This window comes from Corapipo altera, unplaced genomic scaffold (genome assembly GCF_003945725.1).
Source record: "Corapipo altera isolate COAL_440 unplaced genomic scaffold, ASM394572v1 2b, whole genome shotgun sequence".
Taxonomy (NCBI): domain Eukaryota; kingdom Metazoa; phylum Chordata; class Aves; order Passeriformes; family Pipridae; genus Corapipo; species Corapipo altera.
This window is the reverse complement of record NW_020884874.1, coordinates 16,358,253-16,380,929: the sequence shown is the minus strand read 5'-3', so window position 1 is coordinate 16,380,929 and position 22,677 is coordinate 16,358,253. Positions and strand designations below refer to the sequence as shown.

General features: G+C 39.2%; 1 protein-coding gene across 12 annotated transcripts in view; it reads right to left on the bottom strand.

The window, feature by feature from the left end:
• The window catches only part of TRMT11 (tRNA methyltransferase 11 homolog), a 103,084-nt gene extending 82,339 nt beyond the window's left edge, over positions 1 to 20,745 (bottom strand). For 7 of the 12 annotated variants that reach the window (XR_003532004.1, XR_003532005.1, XM_027669680.1 and 4 more), the window contains exons 1-12: positions 20,629 to 20,722; positions 17,074 to 17,139; positions 16,276 to 16,349; positions 14,934 to 15,015; positions 14,746 to 14,838; positions 13,558 to 13,692; positions 11,772 to 11,928; positions 7,233 to 7,313; positions 6,428 to 6,592; positions 4,966 to 5,038; positions 4,108 to 4,239; positions 71 to 191 (exon numbers count right to left, since the gene is read on the bottom strand). Coding sequence is in view for 10 of the 12 variants with exons in the window: in XM_027669680.1 (XP_027525481.1) it covers positions 71 to 191; positions 4,108 to 4,239; positions 4,966 to 5,038; positions 6,428 to 6,592; positions 7,233 to 7,313; positions 11,772 to 11,928; positions 13,558 to 13,692; positions 14,746 to 14,838; positions 14,934 to 15,015; positions 16,276 to 16,349; positions 17,074 to 17,139; positions 20,629 to 20,703 (1,254 nt within the window). In the remaining 2 variants the exon portion in view is untranslated. Of the gene's footprint in view, positions 1 to 70; positions 192 to 4,107; positions 4,240 to 4,965; positions 5,039 to 6,427; positions 6,593 to 7,232; positions 7,314 to 11,771; positions 11,929 to 13,557; positions 13,693 to 14,745; positions 14,839 to 14,933; positions 15,016 to 16,275; positions 16,350 to 17,073; positions 17,140 to 17,659; positions 17,766 to 20,321; positions 20,532 to 20,628 lie in introns of those variants that run through there. The other 5 variants (XM_027669731.1, XM_027669738.1, XM_027669673.1 and 2 more) reach the window with 5 other exon arrangements.
• Positions 20,746 to 22,677: the final 1,932 nt, after the last annotated feature.

Sequence of the window (22,677 nt, the reverse complement as noted above, 5' to 3'; positions counted from 1 at the left end):
AAACAGCACAAACTTGTCATGAATGCTATAACTACTATTTTACACAATATAAGCAAGAATTCAAGCTTACCTTGAATTCTTTCACCTTTTCCATGGTAATCAGGCGCCTTGATGTGTGGCTGGAAAGCATCTGCTCACAGTTGCTAATAAGTTTCAGGCACGGGTGGCGGGGAATGATTTCTTCTGTATATCTGGAAGAAATTAACATTCATAATGCTGTAAGCTCATGAAGTGGAAGACTTGTATCTGAAACAAAATTCTTACAGACTCTTCACAAAAAGACTTACACTAGAAAGTTGTTATGCACTTTAATCTGATTAAAGAAATTCAGATATCGGTGCTCCAGAGTTTTGACAACATATATTTCAATCATCTTGTGACATATAATGTATAGAATAAATTAAAAGCTCACAGTGAAGAGACATAACCCTCCTCCTTTTTTCATATCTATTTAAATTACATTAATGTATGCACACAGGCCTGCCTGTATAATGTCAAGTAGAAAATATCTCAGCCAACCAGAAATAATAACTTATCCAATGGGAGCTGTGATTTTAAAAACATATTCCAGCCAACATATATGATGTTGCAGGAATAAGAGATTTAACTCCGGCTCCCTAAAAAGAGACCATTATGCTTCAATTTCAAATCTTATTAAGCCAGATGTTAACAGACAGTGACATTCCTGGACTTCAACATTTGGTGTTACAAACCTATCTCATCACAATTATTTTTTCTAATGGCAAGAAAAAAATCCATTATCATTTAACATTAGATAGCAGCAACACTGGCTTACAATTAAATCCTATCTATAGAAGCAAGCAGTTAAAGTGTTTTAAATGCCCCACCTCATATGAATACTATTTTCTGTGGAAAGTGCTTTCTCTAGATTGCTTTCAATCTTTCTATTTCTATTGCTGAAAGAGGAATTTAAAGATTTAAGACCTTTTGTAATGGTTTTGAGTTTAGGCCTTCCTTCCTGGTTGCCAGGAAGGAAGGAAGTATCCCATCCTATTCTTTTACGTAATCCAAACATATAAATAGACAGAGAGAGAAGCCTCTTCCTCTCTTCCCTTACGGCAGGGTTTGGAGACAGCAGATTCCCCACAGCCGGTCTTGCTTCTGTGGGGGAGCTGGGGCCTGGTTGGGCCTACAGGGTCTGTTGTTCCTGCTGATCCGGAGTCCGACAGTGTGGTAGCGGCATCTGGGCGATTGTGTTATCCCAAGGAAAGCAGTAAGATATTCTTTTGCTAATTCTTTAGTTTGCTAGATCCTGAGGGTTTTTTTTGATTATGTATATCTGTTTTGGTTTTTTGTTGGGTTTTTTTTCCCTTCCTCTTCCTTTCCCTTTCGGGACTGTATATAGTATTTCAACTGTATTTAACTGTAATATACGTAAATACATTTATTTTAATATAGTTTGGCTGGTCTGGATTTTTCATAGGTTTTTTTTCTTTGCTCTTTGCCAGAGGTTTTTGTGTTGGGTCTGCGGACTTGGCAGGGAGCCAAGTAAAACTTAGACACCTTTGCATGGGACTAGAACAGCAAGAAGTATTGACCTAGCTAATATAATAAATATGAGATCAGACACCCTTCCCATATACTGAAACATAGATCCGTCACTTAGTCTTAGTTTTTGTAATAAGCTGTCATGTAATAGTTACTTCCACATAACACAGAAAATGGGTTTTGGTATTGTCAGGGACTATGACTTCGTACAAAATGTCTGCTCTCATGATTCTCCAATGCTTGGGAGTCAACAGGAGTCAGACATTAAAATGCAGAACTAAACAACTGAAACACCTATCACTTCAACTTATAAGGTAGGAAAGAGGAGCTTCGCATTTCTCTTGTGAAGAGGTGGATTTTATGAATGCACTTTACAAAGTAAAGGTATTGTTCTGGGAGAAAGAGAAGACAAATGTAACACAACCCAAAATAGGATCCGTCTAGATGCTGATGGAAAACTTGGCATTTCTTAAGATAACAGTGAGCTGTTAAACAAGTAACTCAATACCAAACACAGATTTGTAAATAAGAGAAAAAGAACCCCAAACAGTACTGCCTCTTTGTTTGCCTCAAAACTTCCAGAATGCAAAACAACCTTTCAGTCACTTCTCATGTGGAATCAACTTGCTAATTCCGCTAGCTGATGTCAAAACATGCTTTTGACAAAGGAGAATAAAATTATTTCTCAACTGTTCTTTCTATTATACAAGACTTTCGATGCATCTAGTACCACCAAACTTGCTCTTTCTCCTACAAAGGTAGGTACTCCACCACATCATCTTAAATTTTTATATATACAATAATATATATATAAAATATATGTAATAAAGTTTATACATAAAGTTTATAAATATATAACATTATAAAAGACTGACTGCAAAGGAATTAAAAGAATTCTGACTCAACAATGACTTCAATGTCAGACTGAAAGAGTAAACTTCGGAGTGAGATGCTATCTTGCAGGTGAGATCATTATCAGTTTGTTAAAAAGCCTTGTCTGTTAGCATTAATGCATGTATTTCTACATTCTTTCAGGTAAAACTCAGAACCTCATCAAGTAAGGAATACAGAAGTAGTGGTTTTAACAGACATCCAATTCAATCCAGTTTTGGCTTTAATTTAAGGTAATACACAAGGATCTCAAGAAATTGAAGGCAGGTGTTGCCAAGAGATATTTGATAATGCAATATGTTAGTAGAAAGTATCTTCCCTTCCCCCTACATACTTGTTTTAAAGTCTGTTCCCTTGTTCAGCATTACAACTGAAAATAAACTGACTGTACTAATATTCCGTGCTAATATAGTGACTTCAGTATTTCAATTCACAGTAGGATGTACAAATTAAATTCACTTTTTATGAGGTAACTTAACTAGACCTCCCCAAAACAGCAACCAAAGTAGATCCTGAATGTGCAGTTCCCAAGTTATCTAAAGTGAGGAAACAAGCTTTTTATCAAAGTCCAATGAGCAGACAGAAAAACTCTAGTATCTTGATGAACAGAATAAACCGACTAAATCCAAATAGTTTTTATTGACATTGAAATCTTAGAATTCACAATCACACACAGTCTGTTGGGGCTAGGCATGTATAGACATTTTGAATAACTAGCTATAATACTATTAATGGCATTCATTGCTTTGTTTTTTAATTGTCTCACAATAAAAAAAGCCTAAAGATACCAATTCTATCATTTATTAAAAAAATGCTAAGTGCACTCTTCTGTTACAGCAGCACGTAAAAGAAATGGCTCCATTTGATTTCCAAATTTTCAAAGCGTGTGATATATAGGATATATAGGACTGGCACAAGCCATTTTCATGATGAAACCAGGCACAACCACCACTTTATTCATCAGTAATATTTTGACTGTACATAGAAACATTGTAAAAACTACCTTCAGAGCACATTTGTATCTGGAAGATACTTTGAAAAACCTACAGAACTCTTCACTTTACAGTGTAACAGTTTAAAAAAAACCCGAAATGAAAACAAAAATACCATCAAACCTTATCTAAGAGATGCTTAAGTAAGGTATGCAAACAGTTGTCTTTCCTTTTAAACTCAGTTCTGAACCCAGGCTGCACTACTGAGCAGACAGGATCCCGCAGTCTCTGCTGGCCCCTCTCGTCCTTAACAGGGCTGCTCCCTTATGATTCTTGCCTCTCACTACCATCTCTTGGTCATTTGACTTTTATTTCTCAGAAGAAAGCTAAATTAGTAGTGCCAAACTCCAAAGAACCAAGAATGTTTTTCATAGGACCTTGTCACACATCTTTATCAATTACTCTAGAGAAACACATTCTAATATGTACCTTGAAAGTTTAATTTCCTAAGCTTAAACCTCAACTCACTGGATGTACATTTGCAATGACACACTAAGGCTTTTTCTGTTTGGTAATAGTCAGGAATTATCGCCATTCAAAACCCTTATTTCAAAATCTGGTTTTCCTCACACAAAGTTTTAAAATATGAAGTCTGGGCACTACTCTTGAGTGCTGGTGCTACGGAAGCTCCAGCTGTACTGTGCCCCAAAAGAAACACAGCGAGAGTGCAGCAGCCATTCTGAATTACAACATAACAGAAGTCAACAATACATACTCAGGCCTGTATATTGGCAGCCAGTAAACTAATCTTCCTCCCATCACCAGATATTCTGCCGCAAACTTCAACAGGTCAAAAAAGATGTCACTTAGATGATAATTGGATGAAACGAAGATGTGATTTTCTGTGCTAAACAAAAAATGTACAAGTGTAAACAAACATAAAAGCACGGGTAAAACCTACATTTCTTAAAATAATAACTAAAAAAAAACCCAAAACCAAAAACAGACCACAAAAGCACTATCTGACACTTGCAAAACTAATTGTGACAATCCAGAAATACAACTTCTAATATGAGGAATATGACTTTGCAAGTTCCCATAACTGGCTCTTCAGACTATCATCTTTAGTATTTGAAGTCAAAGTATCACAGGTATACTGGGAATAGTTGTTTCTTAACAACATCTTTCTTAACAATTTAGAGCAAAATGCAGAAGAAAATGAAGGGCAGGTAGTGGAGAAGTCATGACCTATCTCTGAAAAGAGCAGTGGAAATCCAAAAGAAAAGAGGTTGGGGTAAAATATGGGTATTCTATTTTAGACTGATTTTGCGGCCTGCAGAGACTGAAGAGAACTTTCTGAGAATAGGAAATAAAAGGTAATGATGGCTCACAGAGGTGAGAAATAGGATTCAAAATCTGAACACACACAAATGATAAGCAGGGAGAACAAAACCAAGATGATTTCAGGAAGTGACATACAAACAGAGTAAAAAGGGCTTTTCTTCTTTAATTTATATTGCCGCCATTTTTTTAACTGTTGATAGCCGACCAAGAAATAGTAAAGATTCTAAAACTATGACTAGATTTCCATTAAGACATTTATATTCTACAACAGATGAGACAGCTCACCTACCTTCTTTCAACTGACTTAACTGCTTCCTTTTGTGAACCTGTTCTGCGAGTAGCTTCTCTGATACCATATGGTGCTAGACAAAGCAAATGCATAATGCAGAGATGAGAACCTCATTCCTTGTCCAAATAACACACAATTATACCATACATACACGACAGTGCATAAACTGTGGCTTATACAAAGTTAAAAAAAGAAAAGCTTTTACAAAGTAAAACTAAGCAAGGGAAGTTTCTTCAAGATCTATTAAAAGTTTATTACTCCAAAAGGTTACTTTAGAACTGATTCAAAGAAAGCCCTTCAGCTTTCTAAGAGCTTCTAATAGCCTAGAAGTTTGCTACACTACAAAGAACAACGTTTTTCTGTTTTGTTGATTAAAAGATATTCCTCAGACTTGAACCATGTGACAAATAATACCATCCTCTTTTGTTTGCTAGACATGAACATGTCCCCTATAGCACTTAGTTAACCTTTTTCAAAATGAAATTAAATACATTGGAATTTCTTGCCAGTACATTACACAAATGGTAATTCTCACACATGAGAACCAGAGATGGCTTTTTCTCACACATTTTTGCACATTTCTAATAACATAACATATTTATTTCACGTTCAAAACCTCTGGTTTTGTGAGACTTGTTTCAGCATCATGGAAGTACCAATATAACCACCACAGAAGTCTTACAAATTATGTCACACTCAGTTCTGAGTCCATATAAATATTCTACACTGTTTTATTGCCAAATGGAACGAATAAAAACTAGCAAGCAACCCACGAAGAAAAGTCACACTCCCTATTCCTAATTAATATGAATGCCTCATCATAAGAGTCAGCACTAGAGATCAGAAATTGCTGTATCAAGGTCTTTCATTTATTCCCTTAGTTTCTATTCCCTCTCAGACATGACAAATGGTGTTTAGTACACAGGTTGCTAAAAGAGTAAAGGATCCTTCCAAAATGCTAATGCTTCTAGTAGTTAAGTGTATTGGAAACACATTAAAACTTCTCTTTGGAAGCATTACAATAAGCATTTAACATAAATCTTCAGAAGTCCATCAGGGCTGCATGGCAGACTCCAGTGTCCTGCAGATCAAGTTCTAGCAGCAATATGGTACCATTCTGATAAGAAATCTCTGTGCATCAATAAAGTTACACTTTTACTGAATGAGACTTCTTCAAAGGATGATTTCCAGCCATATTGATTTCTGCTGGTGAACATAATATTCTTTCCACGGAAGAAAGAGTTACTGCCAGCTTTGTTACACATTTATAACTACCCTTAAAATAAATGCAGAGATATCAAATGCAGATCCAATTTCCACAGTGCTGCTCTCAATAACCGTATTTGATAAACTGCAGATCTGAGCACTCATCCAGACATTAAATCAACACACATAGGCACAGACACAGGCAATAATCTTTCAGTCACTGCTAGCAGGCAACAAAAAGCAGTAACAAACTTACGGTCTGTAATGATTGCATCGAACAGCATCCCTTTTCGCCATATTGGCCTTGAAGAATCAGCAACCAGTGCATCGAGGTAGTATTTCTCTAAACCATACTGTCGGAGATTAGCTCTGATATTTTCATCTGGCCCTCTCCATTTCTGGTTCTTTCTGCTTGCCTTGCCTGGGAGGGGAGAGGGCCCAGAGTGGGGGGAAAAAAGCACACTCAACAAGAAACTATTATATAAGAAAAGCTTTTCATATACTCTACCATTTAATTTAAAGGAAAATAATTAAAAGTCACTACAAAACCTGTCAAAAGTACTTGCAGTAAACTTCAGAAGTAGTAAGAAATAATGAAAATACACTATAAAAGTTCTGCTGCACCATCTGCATAGGGTGTCCCAGAACACATTTGTAAAAATGTTGTTTTGTTAGACATTCTCTCTGACCCTCAGTCACAATCCTGTCCACTAGGTCAGACACAATTTGCACTACAGATTTTCAGAGAAGTAAGAATAAGATTAAACTTCCTGGGTTAGGTTACAAGAAGCTTCCTACATCACAGGTTAAGACAGCACACAGCTGTGGTAATTATTATTTGGAATTTTGTTTGGGTTTTATTATTCCTTTTTTAAAATATTTCCTGTTTAAAAATAAGATAATATTTTATCTAGGATACATGTAAAATGGTGAATAAAAATAAGCATGACCAAATAAATCCTAATAAGATTAATATTGCTTTAAAATCCACTAAGTATCATCCACTACCATCCTAAATTCCAGAGAGCAAGATTTCAGTGCCTTAGAAATATGTAACATACCTAATCCGTGGATTGTGTTGTAATCTATATCAGTACCACACACATATGCTCCAAAGTGTGCTGAGGAGATTAGAAGGCCACCTACACAGGGGAGAAAAGAGGAAAAATATAAACTCCTGTCATAAATGCTACTTGTGTTGGAATTTTTTCCTCAGGAACTTCAGGATTTTACAGTAGTAGCACACTAGACCCAAAGCTGGACCCAAGCATAAAAAAAAGAAACTAAAAAAAAGAAATAAAACTACCAACCTGCTAGAATCACTATGTAACTATAATCAGAAATAATTACACCAAGTCCCTTGTCTGCTATACCTGATTCTCCTTATCTTACTATGCTTTATGTCACTCCTTATCTTTTGAGACTGCTCTTAGGAGTTTGTTTATGGTTTTCTGTATTTCAAGGCAGTAAGATTCTTTAATCATTACATGAAACAAAACTTTTGATACTACTTTGCAAGGAATAGAATTTCAAATTGTTGGCACACAATTTGAAAAGTCATCACCAAACAAATGGCAGTTCTCCTGTGTCTGTTCTCAAAGTATCTCCTTAACTGTGTCTAAAATCAAACTTGTTGTAAAATGTGGCCATTCCCTGCGTAAGAAACAATGGTCAAGAACCTTGCAAATGTAAATATGTCTATTGTAAACAGGAACATCAAAACAGTTCCTGTAATTGTTATGCCGTGTGAAAATTATATACAAATGCATTTTTCTGTGAGTATGCTGCCTATTTTGTCAGCAGTTTTACCAGTGTACTTATTCTGCAATAAAATCATTTTTTTAATTAATACTATTGCAATCTGCTTTACTAATTTACAAAAAAAAAAACCCTAACAGAAAAGCATGTGTGATTTCCCCTTGAAACTTGATAGTAGTTGAACAGACCACAAAAATGTACAAATGACATTACCTCTTCAACAGCTTCCAAATGAAACAATGGACAGACTGCAGAAGATTACCAAACACCTGTGTGGTCAAGTTATTAATTAGGAGGTATATAGCTAGCAGAATGGTTTAAAACAGAACAGTGACTGAGAACAAGGCTGTGAACCCCACACTGCTGGTGTCAACAGTCCTGCTAAAATAAAGGGGAAGACTGCTGCAGGATGAAGAGTTGACAAGCAGAGGGAACAATGTGCAAGCTGGCTGTGCTGATGACACCAGTTTTCCCATTCACAGGGAGCATAGAGAGAAGCACTTCAGGTGGCTAAACTACCCTGAGCCATCCACTCAGCACGAACACCTCCCTAACATGCCCTGTGTGCATGGGCTGAAGGATCCCATCTCAGAGCACTCCTACACCATATGGTAACTAACTCTACAAAAACCAAATGTGAGGGAGAAAGAAAAGTTTTCAAATTCCTCTGATTTTTCCTGGATCAAGGAAGTGGATCAGGGAAAAGCAAGGCTACTCACCCCAGAGGAGTCACCCATTTCCCTTCTTGGCTGCAATCCCTCAGAAGAGATGGGCAGTACCTCCAGAGGGTCACAACAAATCTAGCTAGCCCTGACCCCAAGTAAGGCATACCACCCAGTCCTACAAAAAAAGTAAGAAGAAAGTACTTTGCCCATCTAAGAATAGTTTTAATCATAAGCAAAAAAAAGTTAGGAAAACATGAACTTAGAGCTTTCAATAAGTCTCAGCTGCTACTAGTTCAGTTGTGTTCACACAGAAGGTGCATGAATACTTAAATACAGTCATAAGGCCAGCTCTTTGATCTACTATATGAAACATGCTAAGAGTGTTATTCAGGGAATCACTGTAACCCCTGATGACTATTAGCAGAATGCCAGTGGCACAGAACTTCATGCCTTTCTATCGTACCCTATTCCCCCATCTCTTCAGCACACACGAGGACTGGTCATAGCACTGTCCCTCAGAATGTCAAAGAAAAAAATTCTTGTCATTTGCAACTACACAGTATCACAAACTGGCAAAGAGAAAGTAAGGACAAATAGCTTCCCATGGTATAATCAACAAGATTACTGAGATAACCTGAACAGACTGTCTAGGAGGAAGTACAAAATATTAAGGTAGAAGACTTGATTTATTCTTCCAGAAAGCTCCAAGCTTCTTTCTGCCCAACACTGAGGAAAGAATATCTAAACATTTATGGAACTTAAAAACAATCCCAGATGTTCCAATTCTGCTCTACAATAAGAAGGGGAATCAAGCCTCCTAAAAGCCAGCCTGGTCAAAGAGCACTTCATATTCCAATGACAAATGCCAATTTGCCACTGTTACACTAACGTGGAAGACTTGTGATTTGGCTTATGCAAAAACCAGTTTCTTTCCAACAAGCAAGCACCATTTTGCAAGGCCATTCTGATTTGGCACTATTTACATTTTTAGTGTAAAAAAACCAGGAAGAAACCAAACCAGGTAATAAAGCTGCATCAATAAAGAAATCTGAAGCACAGTTTCAAAATGCTCATCAAATCCTGTATGTATGTTCTTTCTAAACTGGTCAGCAAACTCATGCAGCTTTAATCTCTAGCCATTATATTACAGATATCCAGGGAAAAAATCCCAAAAAAATGTAATTCAAACCACTAGGCAACTTGTTGAGATTTTTATATACTTGTATTGTATTTGTTACCTTTCAAACTGAAAAATGATTTGACATTTATATAGAATTTCTATAGCTTTGCCATTTCCATGTGATATTTCTTCCTCTGTGTTTACCTTCCTTTTCACTCCCATGAGAATGAATGCTCTCAGAGATTTTGCTTAGCAGATTTTTGTAAGAAGATGCAAAGCCACAGATACCAAAATCAAACGAACTGCTCACAGATAAGAAGAGGAATTTCCTGAACCTTTCAAAGAAGGACAAGCACAAGGATGAAGAGAAAATTTCATAAGACATTATTATGCAGGAAAAAACCCCAGATCATATATGAACAAAAATTTAAGACAGAAACATAAGAGTTCACTGAAGCCTTGTGTTTCTGAAAATATTATATCCCTGGTTTGTTTTCTGTGGTACAGAGAAGATACATGCTATTAAGAATTTATCCTACTGGTGACCCTGTAGTGTTGTCTTCTCTCTCCCTAACTTCTCTGCAGTCATTTCTGCAGAAAACTATCCTCATCCTCCCATTAATGTAACCGTTTTTAATTGTATGCATTTCACACGTGGTCATCTTGATCAAAGTCTAGCAAGTTGGCCAGGAGGGCCAACAGTATCCCGGGGAGGCATCAGGCAAAGCATCGCCAGCTGGTTGAGGGAGGGGATTGTCCTGCTCTGCTCTGCACTGGTGTGGCCTCACCTTGAATATTGTGTGCAGTTTTGGGTGTCACAATATAAGAAAGATATTAAGCCATTAGAGAGCACTCAAAGGAGAGCAACGAAGATGTTGAAGGGCCTTGAGAGGAAGCCGTATGAGGAGCGGCTGAGGGCATTTGGTCTGTTCAGCCTGGAGAAGAGGAGACTGACAGGAGGCCTCATTGCAGTCTGAAACTGCTGTGGATGTGGAGGGGCAGACACCAATCCCTTCTGGTGACCAGTGACAGCACTGGAGGAAATGGTTTGAAGTGAGTCAGAAGAAGTTTAAGTTAGATATCAGGAAAAGGTTCTTCACCGAGGGGGTGGTTGAGCACTGGAACAGGCTCCCCAGGGAAGTGGTCACAGCACCAAGCCTGACAGAGTTCACAAAGTGTTTGGACAATGCTCTCAGGCACATGGTGTGACTCTTGTGGTTGTCCTGTGCAGGTTCAGGAGTTGGACTTTGATGATCCTTGTGGGTCCCTTCCAACCCAGGATGTTCTATGATTCTACTCTATGGTTCTAAAATCCAGGTCAAAAACACAGCCTACGTTACGTTTTTGAAGAAACTACTATAGGCAGCTTAATACAATATACTCTGCTACGATTATATGGCACAACCTGACACAACAGATCAGCTATTTCACCTACACAACAGCTCAGTTTCCCTGAGTCAAAATGTACTTTTATGTCATATGTGGAATAAAAGCTCCCCCTCCTGGATAAACTAGGAAAAGTTCAGCTGGGGCGGATACATGGTGTGAGCAGTATTATCCTGAAGACAGGATGTGAAGGCACAACAAACTGATCTCTACTGAATGCTACGACCTAACTATTGTTATGTTGTGTTAAAAGCCTACAACATGTGCCCTCAGCACTCTAAATAGCCAGCTCTAAAATGCTACTCCTTGTAACCTCCTGAAAGTGACTGCAGGAAGTGCATTAGCCAAATATCACTTCTTGGTCACTTTGGATCTTAGGCAGTCCATAACAAATACGAAGTAGCGTTTAACCCATGGTGCATAAAATAAAACCATGAAGACAGATTTTTTAGAAGCGTGAAATAAACTGTTTATAGCTTTGGAAGTTGGTCTCCTTCCCCCAAAATCCCTTTCAAGTTTACAGACTACTCATTTTACAATCACCATTTTGCCTTTGGTATCCTCTCAAATATCAGCTGAGCACCAGAAGTCACTGCACCAGGTAAAACCTGGTGTAAACAGTAAGAAAACCTTCCAGTTTTTCCAACCAGTGGAAAAAAAAATATATATACCTGTTCCAACAAATGGATCATATACAACATCATTGGGTTTTACTCTCCCATGGTTGGCCATAATGAAAGACAGGCAGGCATCCATGCTTGTATTTCCAATGAAGTGTCTCTTCTTTACACTGTAGGATTCAATGAGTTCTCTTTGGCCATCTGCAATCTGTTGAAACATTTAAAATCCCTGTCAGGTCTTAAATACAAGATATAAGCAGGCAGGCTAACACGCACTTAAGTGACACCATCCAAAACCAGGTAACTTCATTTCATAACACATCATCTTGCTTTCTGACGTCTGAAAATATGACAGACTTCTTTCCAAGCAACAGATATCTTGGTTCAACACCTAGATAAATTCTTCAAGACAGAGGTTAAAAATATACAAACATTTTAGACAGAAAATTCTTCTGAAGAAATAACAATTATAGCAACTTCGCTATTATTCTGAGTATCAGAAAAACAATTCCTGGCAATTCAGAGTTAAAAGAATTTCAAAATTAAGAGGAGGAGAAATGCATGTTAACACATGCATTGCACATACACACACGTATGCTTAAGGTCATACAGAACTTCCTTCTTCACTGGCACTTCTGCCATGCTCAAAATCTAAATTTAGGATAGCACTGACAGATCAGAATTTAATGGAAAAGCAAACAAAGACCAAATGCTATTATTTTTACATCAGACTTCTAAAATATGTTGAAGAAGACCAACGCAATCTGCAAGAAGACATGGTCAAAAGCTCTTCCAACACTATCCCCCCATCTCTGGTCAACATCAGTCTTACTGGGTAAACAAAATACATTTGGCTATTTTTTTCAGGTTAGTTTACTCAATGCTTCAGAAATCCAGCACAGATGGGCCAACAGCTGCAATGTTTTACAGTATTGTCACAACCCAGAGTGCTTACAAATTAATCACATGCAGAGAGAACACCCACAGGTCCTAACAGATCACTTGGATGTCTGACTTCCCTGTATACAAGCCACTGACTATAGCTGTACAGCCTCTGCAGCGGTTCTCCCTCCTTCCAGCTGCCCTTTACCCAGGACACTGCTAGCACATATTCCCATCAGTGGCTAGTGTCATCCTGGAAGAGCCACATTTTCCTCACAAAAATATAAAGACCAGATCAAATTTCCTCAGGATATCCTAATAATGCGGCGGCTTTAGAGTGCATACGGCCGACAGGCAAGAAGGTTTGTAGTGAAGACCTCAGCTGACAGGCTCCAGATAGTTTTTATAACTGGTTCCTGCTGTAGGCTCTGCACTGCCAGTGTCTCCTCGGGCCTTTGTGCTGAACCTGCTGATGTCCAAAGCCTCAGGGATCAGTCTGCACCTTTCTGTGGAGGTTCCCGTCAGGACATCTTGAAGCACTTACAGAATGCTCTAGTGGGCCTGACACAACTCAGCAGGGCCACAAGCCACCTATAGCTCTGTATATCTTTCTACATGTCTGAAACACACTGCTGGTGCATTCAGCTGCAGTTAGTCCCATAATAACATAATACACCACCACAGCTGCGCAGTCTCACAGCTGTGCTGAGTTCTCTCAGTGGAGGGCAAGAAGGTGTGTTTCCAGATACAACTTCATTTTTTCCACCTCCAAATTGCTCAATAAACCCACTTTTTCCTAGTCACAGTCAAGTTTCCCAGACTTGTAGTGACAGATTCAGACATAATTATATTGTCTGCTTCCATTGAAAGTCAATACAATTTTTTACATTTCAATTGAAGAACACTCTCCTGAAAATACAAGCTCATAAGAACTGAAGCAAGCATATTCACGCACCCATCTACCAAAATACAGATGAAAGGGCTCTTCTGGAACATTATTTGGGTTCATTCCATAATCTTCCAAAATCCAGAAGATGTGTTCTGGATTCTTTAAATTTACTTTTCCTTTGAATGGCAGAAACTCAAGGGCCTATACAATAAAGAAAAAATAAGAGTAAAAAAAAAGTCAAACCAGGGTCAATTTTTTAAATAGGCACCTCCCCTCCAATAGAAAAAAAAACAAAACAAACTCTTGCCCCCAAAAAACCTCACCACAATTTTACTAGGAGAAATTATAGATAAGTATTAAAAAGTACATTCTCAATTTTATCTAGATTTTTGAAATACCTTTCTTGTAAATAAAAATACCTCAAATGATTAAGAATTAGAATTCAGGAACCATAACACTTTTTATTAACTGAAGAGAACCCAACTTTAGAGGAAATGAATGGTGCATATTATTTATGCAATTTTCAAGTTATAAAAACAACACTGATGATAAACAATAGGATATAAAATTTCAGTGATGTGCAGCTACACCAATTTACATACTCAGCATTATTTCATGTACAAAAAAACTGAACAAACAGGAAAGAGTGGCTACTACTAATACAGATAATTTCAGCCTCTGTAAATGGTGTAAATAAAAGAAAAAGCTGATAAAATAGAATGTGGAAGAACAAAAAATCAACAGTAATTTAGAAAAATTTCCTAATTATAATACTGATACAGTTAGGAGGAGAGCACAAGTGCAGAAAAGAGCATAACGACAGAACAGGAGATTAGCACACAATCCACTGCTTGCAACTGAAGTCACTTGTTCCACATTCTGCAACAATAAAAGCCTAATGCGCAGATCAAGCAACAGATTTTCCAGAAGTCTAGCACCTAACTCTAGCCACTTGAATCTTAGTGTTTTGGGCAATAAGCTTCAGTTTCCCCAGCACACTGGGCCAAAATCAGCGGTGATGTTTATTTGGCTTTGTATGTGCCTCACATGGGCTGTTTAGGGAAACAAAAAAAAAAAGTAGTAAATTTTGAAGGAATTTTAATTCAGACGCAAAGATCTCATTTAGACCTGATAAGACATAAGCAACAAACTTCTTTCAGATCTTCAGGAAACCCAAACTTAAAAACTCTGATAGCATGGAATAAGAACAACATAAATGATTCAACATCAAAGATTTCTTAACCACCTACTTACATCGATCTTTTTTATTTTCTGTGCTTGAGTCAGTGTTTTATTAAACGTATGAATATGTACTTTGTAAGTAGAGTCTGACTGTAGATACGGAAGCTGAAAAAAAAAGGCAAAGACCATTTCATTAGTACAGATGCAGTGCTATTCAGTACATAGAGGAACCATATTATCCAGATTCTTTATATGCATACCATCTTGTCCACTGGATAGTTCTTCAGAGAGGCATAGAGCTCGCCCTCAGATCTTCCATGACCCCACAGTTCAAATATAGACCTGGAATTACACAGTTTTTGAGAGTGCAGTCACATGGAGGGGGCAAAATGCCTTACAGACACTTATTCCTTTTAACCTTCTCGGCCAATTTATTTAGGCTTTACTTCATGGAGTACTAAAGTGGGGTATTTAACTTTTAGCAAATGTTTTATTTTTTGTTCTAATTTTTAATCCTAAGATGACATTTTAACAATGCCTTTTTTTTTTTATTTGGTAACATATACCAAAACCTTTAGATCTTTTGTTACTGATTAGCAGTGCAATGAAGATGCACGGGAAATTTTCTTCTAAAACTAACATGTCTTCCCACAATGAGCAGTAGGCCAGAAAAATAAGCTGTGGGCTAGCTACACTTTCTACATAAAATAAGGATACATTAGCTGAGAGATCATGGTATACAGAACATCTACAAGCTGCTTTGTCGTATTTTACTTCATTGGTTGCCTACAGCTGCTTTCTGAAGTGCAGTACAGTTGATCTCCACTGGAAACATACTGTAATAAGGACAGTTTTGTACACATGGGACTCCTTTAGGCAAGACTGGACAGCCCTAGTCACTGGAGGTAAAACAGAATAACTGACACAATAAGCACTCAACAGGGGCTACGCAACGCTCTGCAGAGGGGTCCAAACTAACTCTGAAGAACACAGCACAGACACCACAAATTTAGTATGGTCAGAGAGACATACCACACTTACACTGGCTCTCATCCTGAACCATACCTGCACAGCCTCTCTCACAAGCCTCACTGCAAAGAATATTATTCAGACACCTCTAAAAAGGACCAGCTGGAACAATCACTCTCTGGCATACTCTTGTGCTCTTGAATTTTCTAAAAGGACCTCTGCTGCAGCAGATTGGGTTGAGGGCTCAGATGCCAGCACTAAGAGAGAGTAACACAACCTTTCCCTTCAAAACTTGATTTTCAATTTTTACTTATCATTGTTTTTATCTTTTAGTTCCAGACGTGGTTTAAAACAACTCACTAACTAAACTTTATTCGTGGTCAATAAAACATCAGTGAGTACTGTCTCTGGAGTGAAGAACACTATCCTGACTTTATCATACACCAAGTAAAGAGAACTCTACATAATCAGTCCTACAGGAGTCCTACAAACTCCGGTTACATCTTCTCAATTCTAGAAGGAATCAAAGACTGTTTATTTGAAGACTCCATAAAAAAATCTGTATTTGCCACAACATAAGAAAACAATATTCCACCGCTTCAGTTATTGTTTACAAGATTTTCCATCTCTTACTTTGCACATACTGTCCGTTTCATTAGTCCCCTTGCCATCTCTTCTGAAGGAATATTGAGAATCCAAAATGGAGACTGAAATAAAGAGAAGATAAGTCATACAAATACCTAGTTGGAGAATGTCAGATGAATTACACAACTACACAATTCTGTTCTATAAAAACAGAACGTGCATGCTGAAAATAAATAAAAAAAAATAAATCTGTTGACTGTAATCATACAGAGGATAAATATTTAATTTCAGGCAAAACTGTTTACTTGGCTTGAATGTCTGACAAATTTTGTTATGTATTTCATTTTTCCACTGTATCTTTGACTTAGCAAAATATTATTTGTTTGCACTTCTGTACATTATTCAGCCCCTAAAGATGGAAAACATCTCGTTACACACAAGTAGTAACTTATTCCCAGTAACATCCTCTGACTAGGCATTGAGACCAAAATCATACAGTTTCCTAGCCGTATTCTGTCTCACTGATTTAGATGCAAACACCAAATCCAAAGTCCTGCTGAATGTTTTCACAGTTCGCCTATTTTGAGAAGAAAGGAGAGCCTCCCAGCAGATGGCACTACTTCTTTTCACAGTCTTAAATGAAGACAGCCTGAGGTGCATTTTGTGCATCTTTTTTTTTAAGTTCTGAGTCTTTACTGAAATTGAGAGTTCCTTGTTTTTGGAAGATTTTTTTTTTTCTAAGAAACTTCAAAATTTATTCAGCTACCCACATTTAACAAAAATACTATAAAGAACGTACTTGCATCCCATACACACACTCAAGCAAAATATTTGGTCCTCACTTACATTTACACGAATTTCCTGCTCACCACTGAATTTTCCACCACAAAGGGAGAGCAATGATGTTATTTCCTAAATTGAAAATATAAAGGTCAGGCCTTAGAATCATTAACGAATGTTTTGAAGAAAGAAAGGGGGGAAACAAGGAAAAAAGGGCAGCATAACACAAATTCTAACGCAGACGGTGAGGATTATGAAGAAAATTCTAGAGACAGCAAGAGAAGACAGAATGGCATGAACTACCAAATTCACTGTGGGAACCAACAGTGAAACACTCAGAGTAGTTGTGTGGATAGGACAGAAGTTCACACATAAATTCAGCTTGTAGGTACTGTTCATGAACAGAAAAAAAATTAAGACTTTCCTGCTGTAAAAGCAGCTTTCTCAGAGTTCAGTGGCAAAGGAATGGGCTCTGTTAGGCAAATTTCAGTAATAAAATTCCCCTGCTTCATATTTTCTCTTTCATCTAAATCTTTACTGTTCAACCCTGCACTCTCATAACGATATTCCTCTTACAATATTATTCTCTCTATTCTTAAAATATTTTTCTGCCTAATTCCCATAAAAATGATGTTTCACTAGTAACACTGACCCAGGGCCAGGACAAGCACCGAGCATCAATTCCATTTCTGTTACCCCTCTGCTTTACAAGTAACTCAACACTTTTCTTCAGTAGATGTCTTATCTAAATCAAAAGACTGTAAATTGAACATATGAAAGAACAAACCACCAAGAAACAAGCTAATAAGTAATACCTGAAAAAAAGAAAAACCAATGCACTAAAAAGACTTTCAAACTCAAATGAGATGTAAACACCAGGGATGTTTCTCATGTAGCCCCAATACTAGAAATTACATGCTGCAATCTCTGAATGATACTGGCAAAAGAACACGGAGGCAAAATTTTATACTGGCTTAGATTTCAACTGAGTGGGTAAATGAAAAGATTACCATTAATTATCACCAAAAAATGGAGAAAAGGAAAACCCAACATGACACTAGCATATGGTTTTAGTGGGACACGACCCCACTCATTTCCATCTTTCCATTTGAATAGAAAGGACATAAGAAACATTGGAAAAAACAGGGGGTTTGCTCCAGGAGAATATAAGATTATGTGTAACCACTTCACTGTACAGTCCTGAGGCAGAAAAAGCACCTGAGGTGTTACACATGAATCGGTGGCACCTCCAAACACCAGTAATATTACCTACAGGAAAGTGACAAAAATGAGAAGCAGAAAAAACACGGCCTGCAAGGAAAGGCTGGGAGAGACTAGCTACATATGCTAAAGGTTGCTGTGATAAAGAAAGATAATAATCTGTTTTCAACATTTATTATGGAGGAGATGACTGAATGAGGTTCAAACCACAGCAGTACTCTGGATGAGAATTTGGGAAGATCCTTCCAAGAGCAAAGACAATGAAGCACTGGAACATATCTGCCTGAGGACATTGATAAGAAAACATCCGACATGCACTGATCTGTCCATTAGACACAAGCTTTGCTGTAACACAGGATGCCTGATCTTACCCCTAAGTATCTGACCTAGCAAAAAACAGATCCCTGATTATGGAGCACAGTTTATCAACTAAGAAATATGAAACATGTAACTTCAGACACTGAATAACAAATGTAGAGTCTGACAAACACCTTCAGCTGCTGTGATCCAGCATTACCGGCAGTACAGAAGGAGTCCTGTCATATCCCATATTCAGATGTGGTAGAGATGGAGATCAAGCAGATCATCTGGCTAAAAAATCTGTCCTTCCTTGTTTCATTAAGTCCTTAACACAGCTCATGACAAAGCCAAACACACAGCTGAGCAGAGTACAAGAAAAGGGAAATGGAACTGCTTCCTTCAGCAGCTATATCAACCAAGTGCCACTACAACTCTGGTGATAAAACAAAAACTTTGTTACATATCATCTTTTTACTTCACCTGATGACCTTGCCTAAAGACAAACTGGGTTGATCATAAATAAATAAATTCATGTTCCAGTCTCTCAAAGTAAATAGTAAAAATCAATGCACAAAAGAAAACCTTAATGAAAACAAGGAAAACAAATGATGTAAGACACATTAAATATTTTATAACACATTTAATGATGAGCCACCAATTCTAACAAAATAACTCCGCATTTCGGCACTATTTTAAACAATAACATACTATCCTGGATATTACTAGCTCTTTCTACATGGTGCCTAGAAGAGCCCTTTGGGTATCAAAATTTGTTAAGGTGTATAGCAGCTCCATAAATTAACATGGGAGAAAAAAACAATCACAAGTTAAATTTACAAACAAGAGGATTTTCTTACTAATGTGGAAACTGAGTGTATGCTAAACTACACATTCACCAAGGGCCCATAAAAAACACTGGGGATTCATAAAAAAGACAAAGGATCTTCAAATAAGTTACAATTTATTTTTGTTTCAATCATTTCTGTGAACACTACTTGATAAGGTAAAACAGATTTAGCGACAGGGAACAAACTCTGCACCCCAGATTTTGCAACCAACCATCACACACGTGTCAATGACAAGCAGAGTGCAGCACTCCAGGCATCACTTGCTCTGATCCCACCACAGAAGCTGCTCTACTCTGCCTAATCCCACACAGGCCAGTGGGGCACAAACCCTTCTGACTGTATGGAAGCAAACACTCAGGATCACAACTCAAAAGCGAACAGTCCTCAGTGCCACTGGTGCCAGCAAGGTTCACAACCAGGACGCCAGCCGAGGCCTTGGAGACCTGTGCTCATGTGCTCCCGGCTCATGTCATACGCCCTAGGGCTTCAGAGAGCACCATGCTCGCTGCCCCCCATATCTTCCTCCTGAAAATGCAACTCCTGCAACTCTCCTGCCTCACAAAGCTCCATAAACACCTGGGACAGGGAATCACAGAATCAATCAGGTTGGGAAAGACCTCTGAGATCACGGAAACCAACCTATGCCTGAACACCACCATGTCAACTAGACCATGGCACAACGTGCCGCATCCAGTCTTTTCCTTAAACACCTCCAGGGACGGTGACTCCACCACTTCCCCCGGCAGTCCATCGGACACTGGAATGAGAGCTGACCCCACACGTCTCCCAGGGCTGCACCAACCTTTTCCGTACCCACACCACCATGGCAGCAATATAGTTTAAACAAATTTTAAAAGTCATCAGAGCAAGACCTTGTGAAAGCATTCTTGCAACCCCATTTCCCCCCCCCCCCACCTTCCCCTTCTCACGTGGAGCCCCACGTACTCTGCTGGCAACCTCTCCTAGCGCCAAAAGCAAGGAAAAAAGCCACCACGCAGACGCTCTCCATGGGGCAGGAAGGGAGGAGAGGCAGCCCCACGCTTGGGGGTCCCTTGCCACGGGACGCGGGGAGCGGCGAGCGAAGGGGGACCGAGAGCCCTTCGTCCCCGGTTTTCCCCGAGCCGGGGCGGGAGAGGCCCCGCCGGGGTCCGGCCGCCCGCGGGCACACCCGGGACCGCGCTGTCCGGGAGCGCTCCGGCTCCTGGCCCTGGCCCTGGCCCCGGTCCCGGTCCCGGCCCGCTGCAGCGCTCACCGGCAGGCGGAACTCGAGGTGCTCCTGCGCCAGCAGCAGCAAGTACCGCCGGAGCGCCGGAGCCGCCAGCTCCATGTCCGCCCATCCCCCGCCCCCCGCATGCGCCGCCAGGAGCGGGCGGGCTCCGCGCCGTGGGGCGGGAGAGGCGGGATCAGCCCGGCCGGGGGCGTGTGACAGGGATACCCCACGGACCGAGCGAGGCGGGCGGACCGGGTGCTGCGCGCACTCTGCGTTAACTACTGTTCATTTCGTCTCCCTCTCATCCTTCTTGTAATTTGTATTTTGTGTGTGCTTTATCATGCGGGCCACGTGTCAGGACAGCAGAGCCTGCGTATGGTTTATAAATAACTACACGTATCCTGGGGACACACGCTGGCTCAGAGGTGTTAGCACTGGTAGGGCAGCGCTGCGGCCTCTCCTGGCCACATTTAAGGATCTGGAGCATTAAATAACATTAAGAATTAACAGATGCCAGAGGAGTCGCATTCGTTTTTCCGTGGGAAGGAGGTCAGCACCGGCGACGTGGGTGTCGGACCACATAGAGAAGCAGATTCCCAGGAGAAGGACAGAGGTGTGACGATCCAACGGGGGGAAGGGGGGGGAGGGAAAGGGATTTGTCTTGCAGATTATATTTTTTTTTTAATATCTAGGCTTGATAACTATAATCTTGTACTCACTGATCTCCCTGTTATGTTGAGTTGAGAGATTCGGCTTATCCAGATTTCGGTAAGCTTTTCATTAGAATCAGGCCAGCTCAGCACTGAACTCATGTTCCGTATTTTATGTGCTAATTTTTGGACAGCTTTTTTTCTAGATGGCTAAGATTTTGCTCATGACCAGTGTGCACTCCACAGGCCACCTTCCTTATGCATCCCCATAATCCCATCCTGCAGCTTCTCCAGTTATCCCTTCCTGCAGTAATCAAAACTGAGGTTTACTGTGAAGTTTTAGCCTTGATGATTGACAGGAAAACAATCTAAAGTGACCTGGCAGCTAAACGTGAACTTTCCTAGAAGAGAAAGAAAAGAGGTAGATGTGAATCAGGCTTGTTCACCTGAGCAGTTGAATGCTGGCACCCAGCAATAAACACATTGCTGAACTGCTGACAAACCCCGAGAGCCTGAGATTGCTTACAGAATCTTGGGATTGCTGAGAGAGATTTATTGAAAGAAGCCTGCTTTTATTTTTACATTCTGTCTCACTTTAAATTTCTTAGCTGTATGGCTTCCATTTTTGAAACTCCTTAGGAGGTGTTATTGGTATTATTTTTAAGCTTAATCTCTTTGAGACTGGCTTTTGCTTACTTTATCTGCACTGCTTTATCTTCATAGCATTGCTGTCTGTTCTCACGAGATGAATACCTCAGTTTTCCAGTGATACTGCTTCTGCAGAAGAATTTAACTAAAGCCCTGGTTTTTTCTTGCTTTAGACTTGAGGATCCATGCAAAATCTCTGGTAGTCTATATATGTTGCTCAGCATAGTTTGAAAGTGAATGTACATTACTAAGACTTACAGAGTATTTGATTCTGACATAAAAACAAAATGCTTTTCAGATGCCGTATTTGTAAACTGAACATACATTCCTGTAATGTCATTGAGGAGAATCAAACAGTTTGTTAGTGTGGATTTGGGAAGGCATCCTAAATAAGCAACATTATGTAACTATTTTAGGGAGGGAAAGAAAGAAAAATTGTCCTTTTTAGCCTTTTAGCCTTAAAATTTTTAAGTACACAAAATGTAATTACTTATCTTGAAATTTATCCAGGAAGCTAGAATTAACCACCTTCCTCTCACAAAAAATATAACAATAGGATCATATGCCAATCATGAGTTTCAGTTTAAAAGTGAGAGAGCATGATTGAAAAGCCACTGTTTAATGTGTGCTGTTGCTTATTATTCTCAGGTCTCTTTTGTAGCAATTGTGTTGCCATTTTCTGCTCACTTCATGCCCTCTTCTGGACCCAAAGGCAACACAAGTGTTTTTTGACTGACTTGCACATTCTGCTGGGGCATTCAGGGAGCTCTGTCACTGCTCGTGGGTTCGTGTG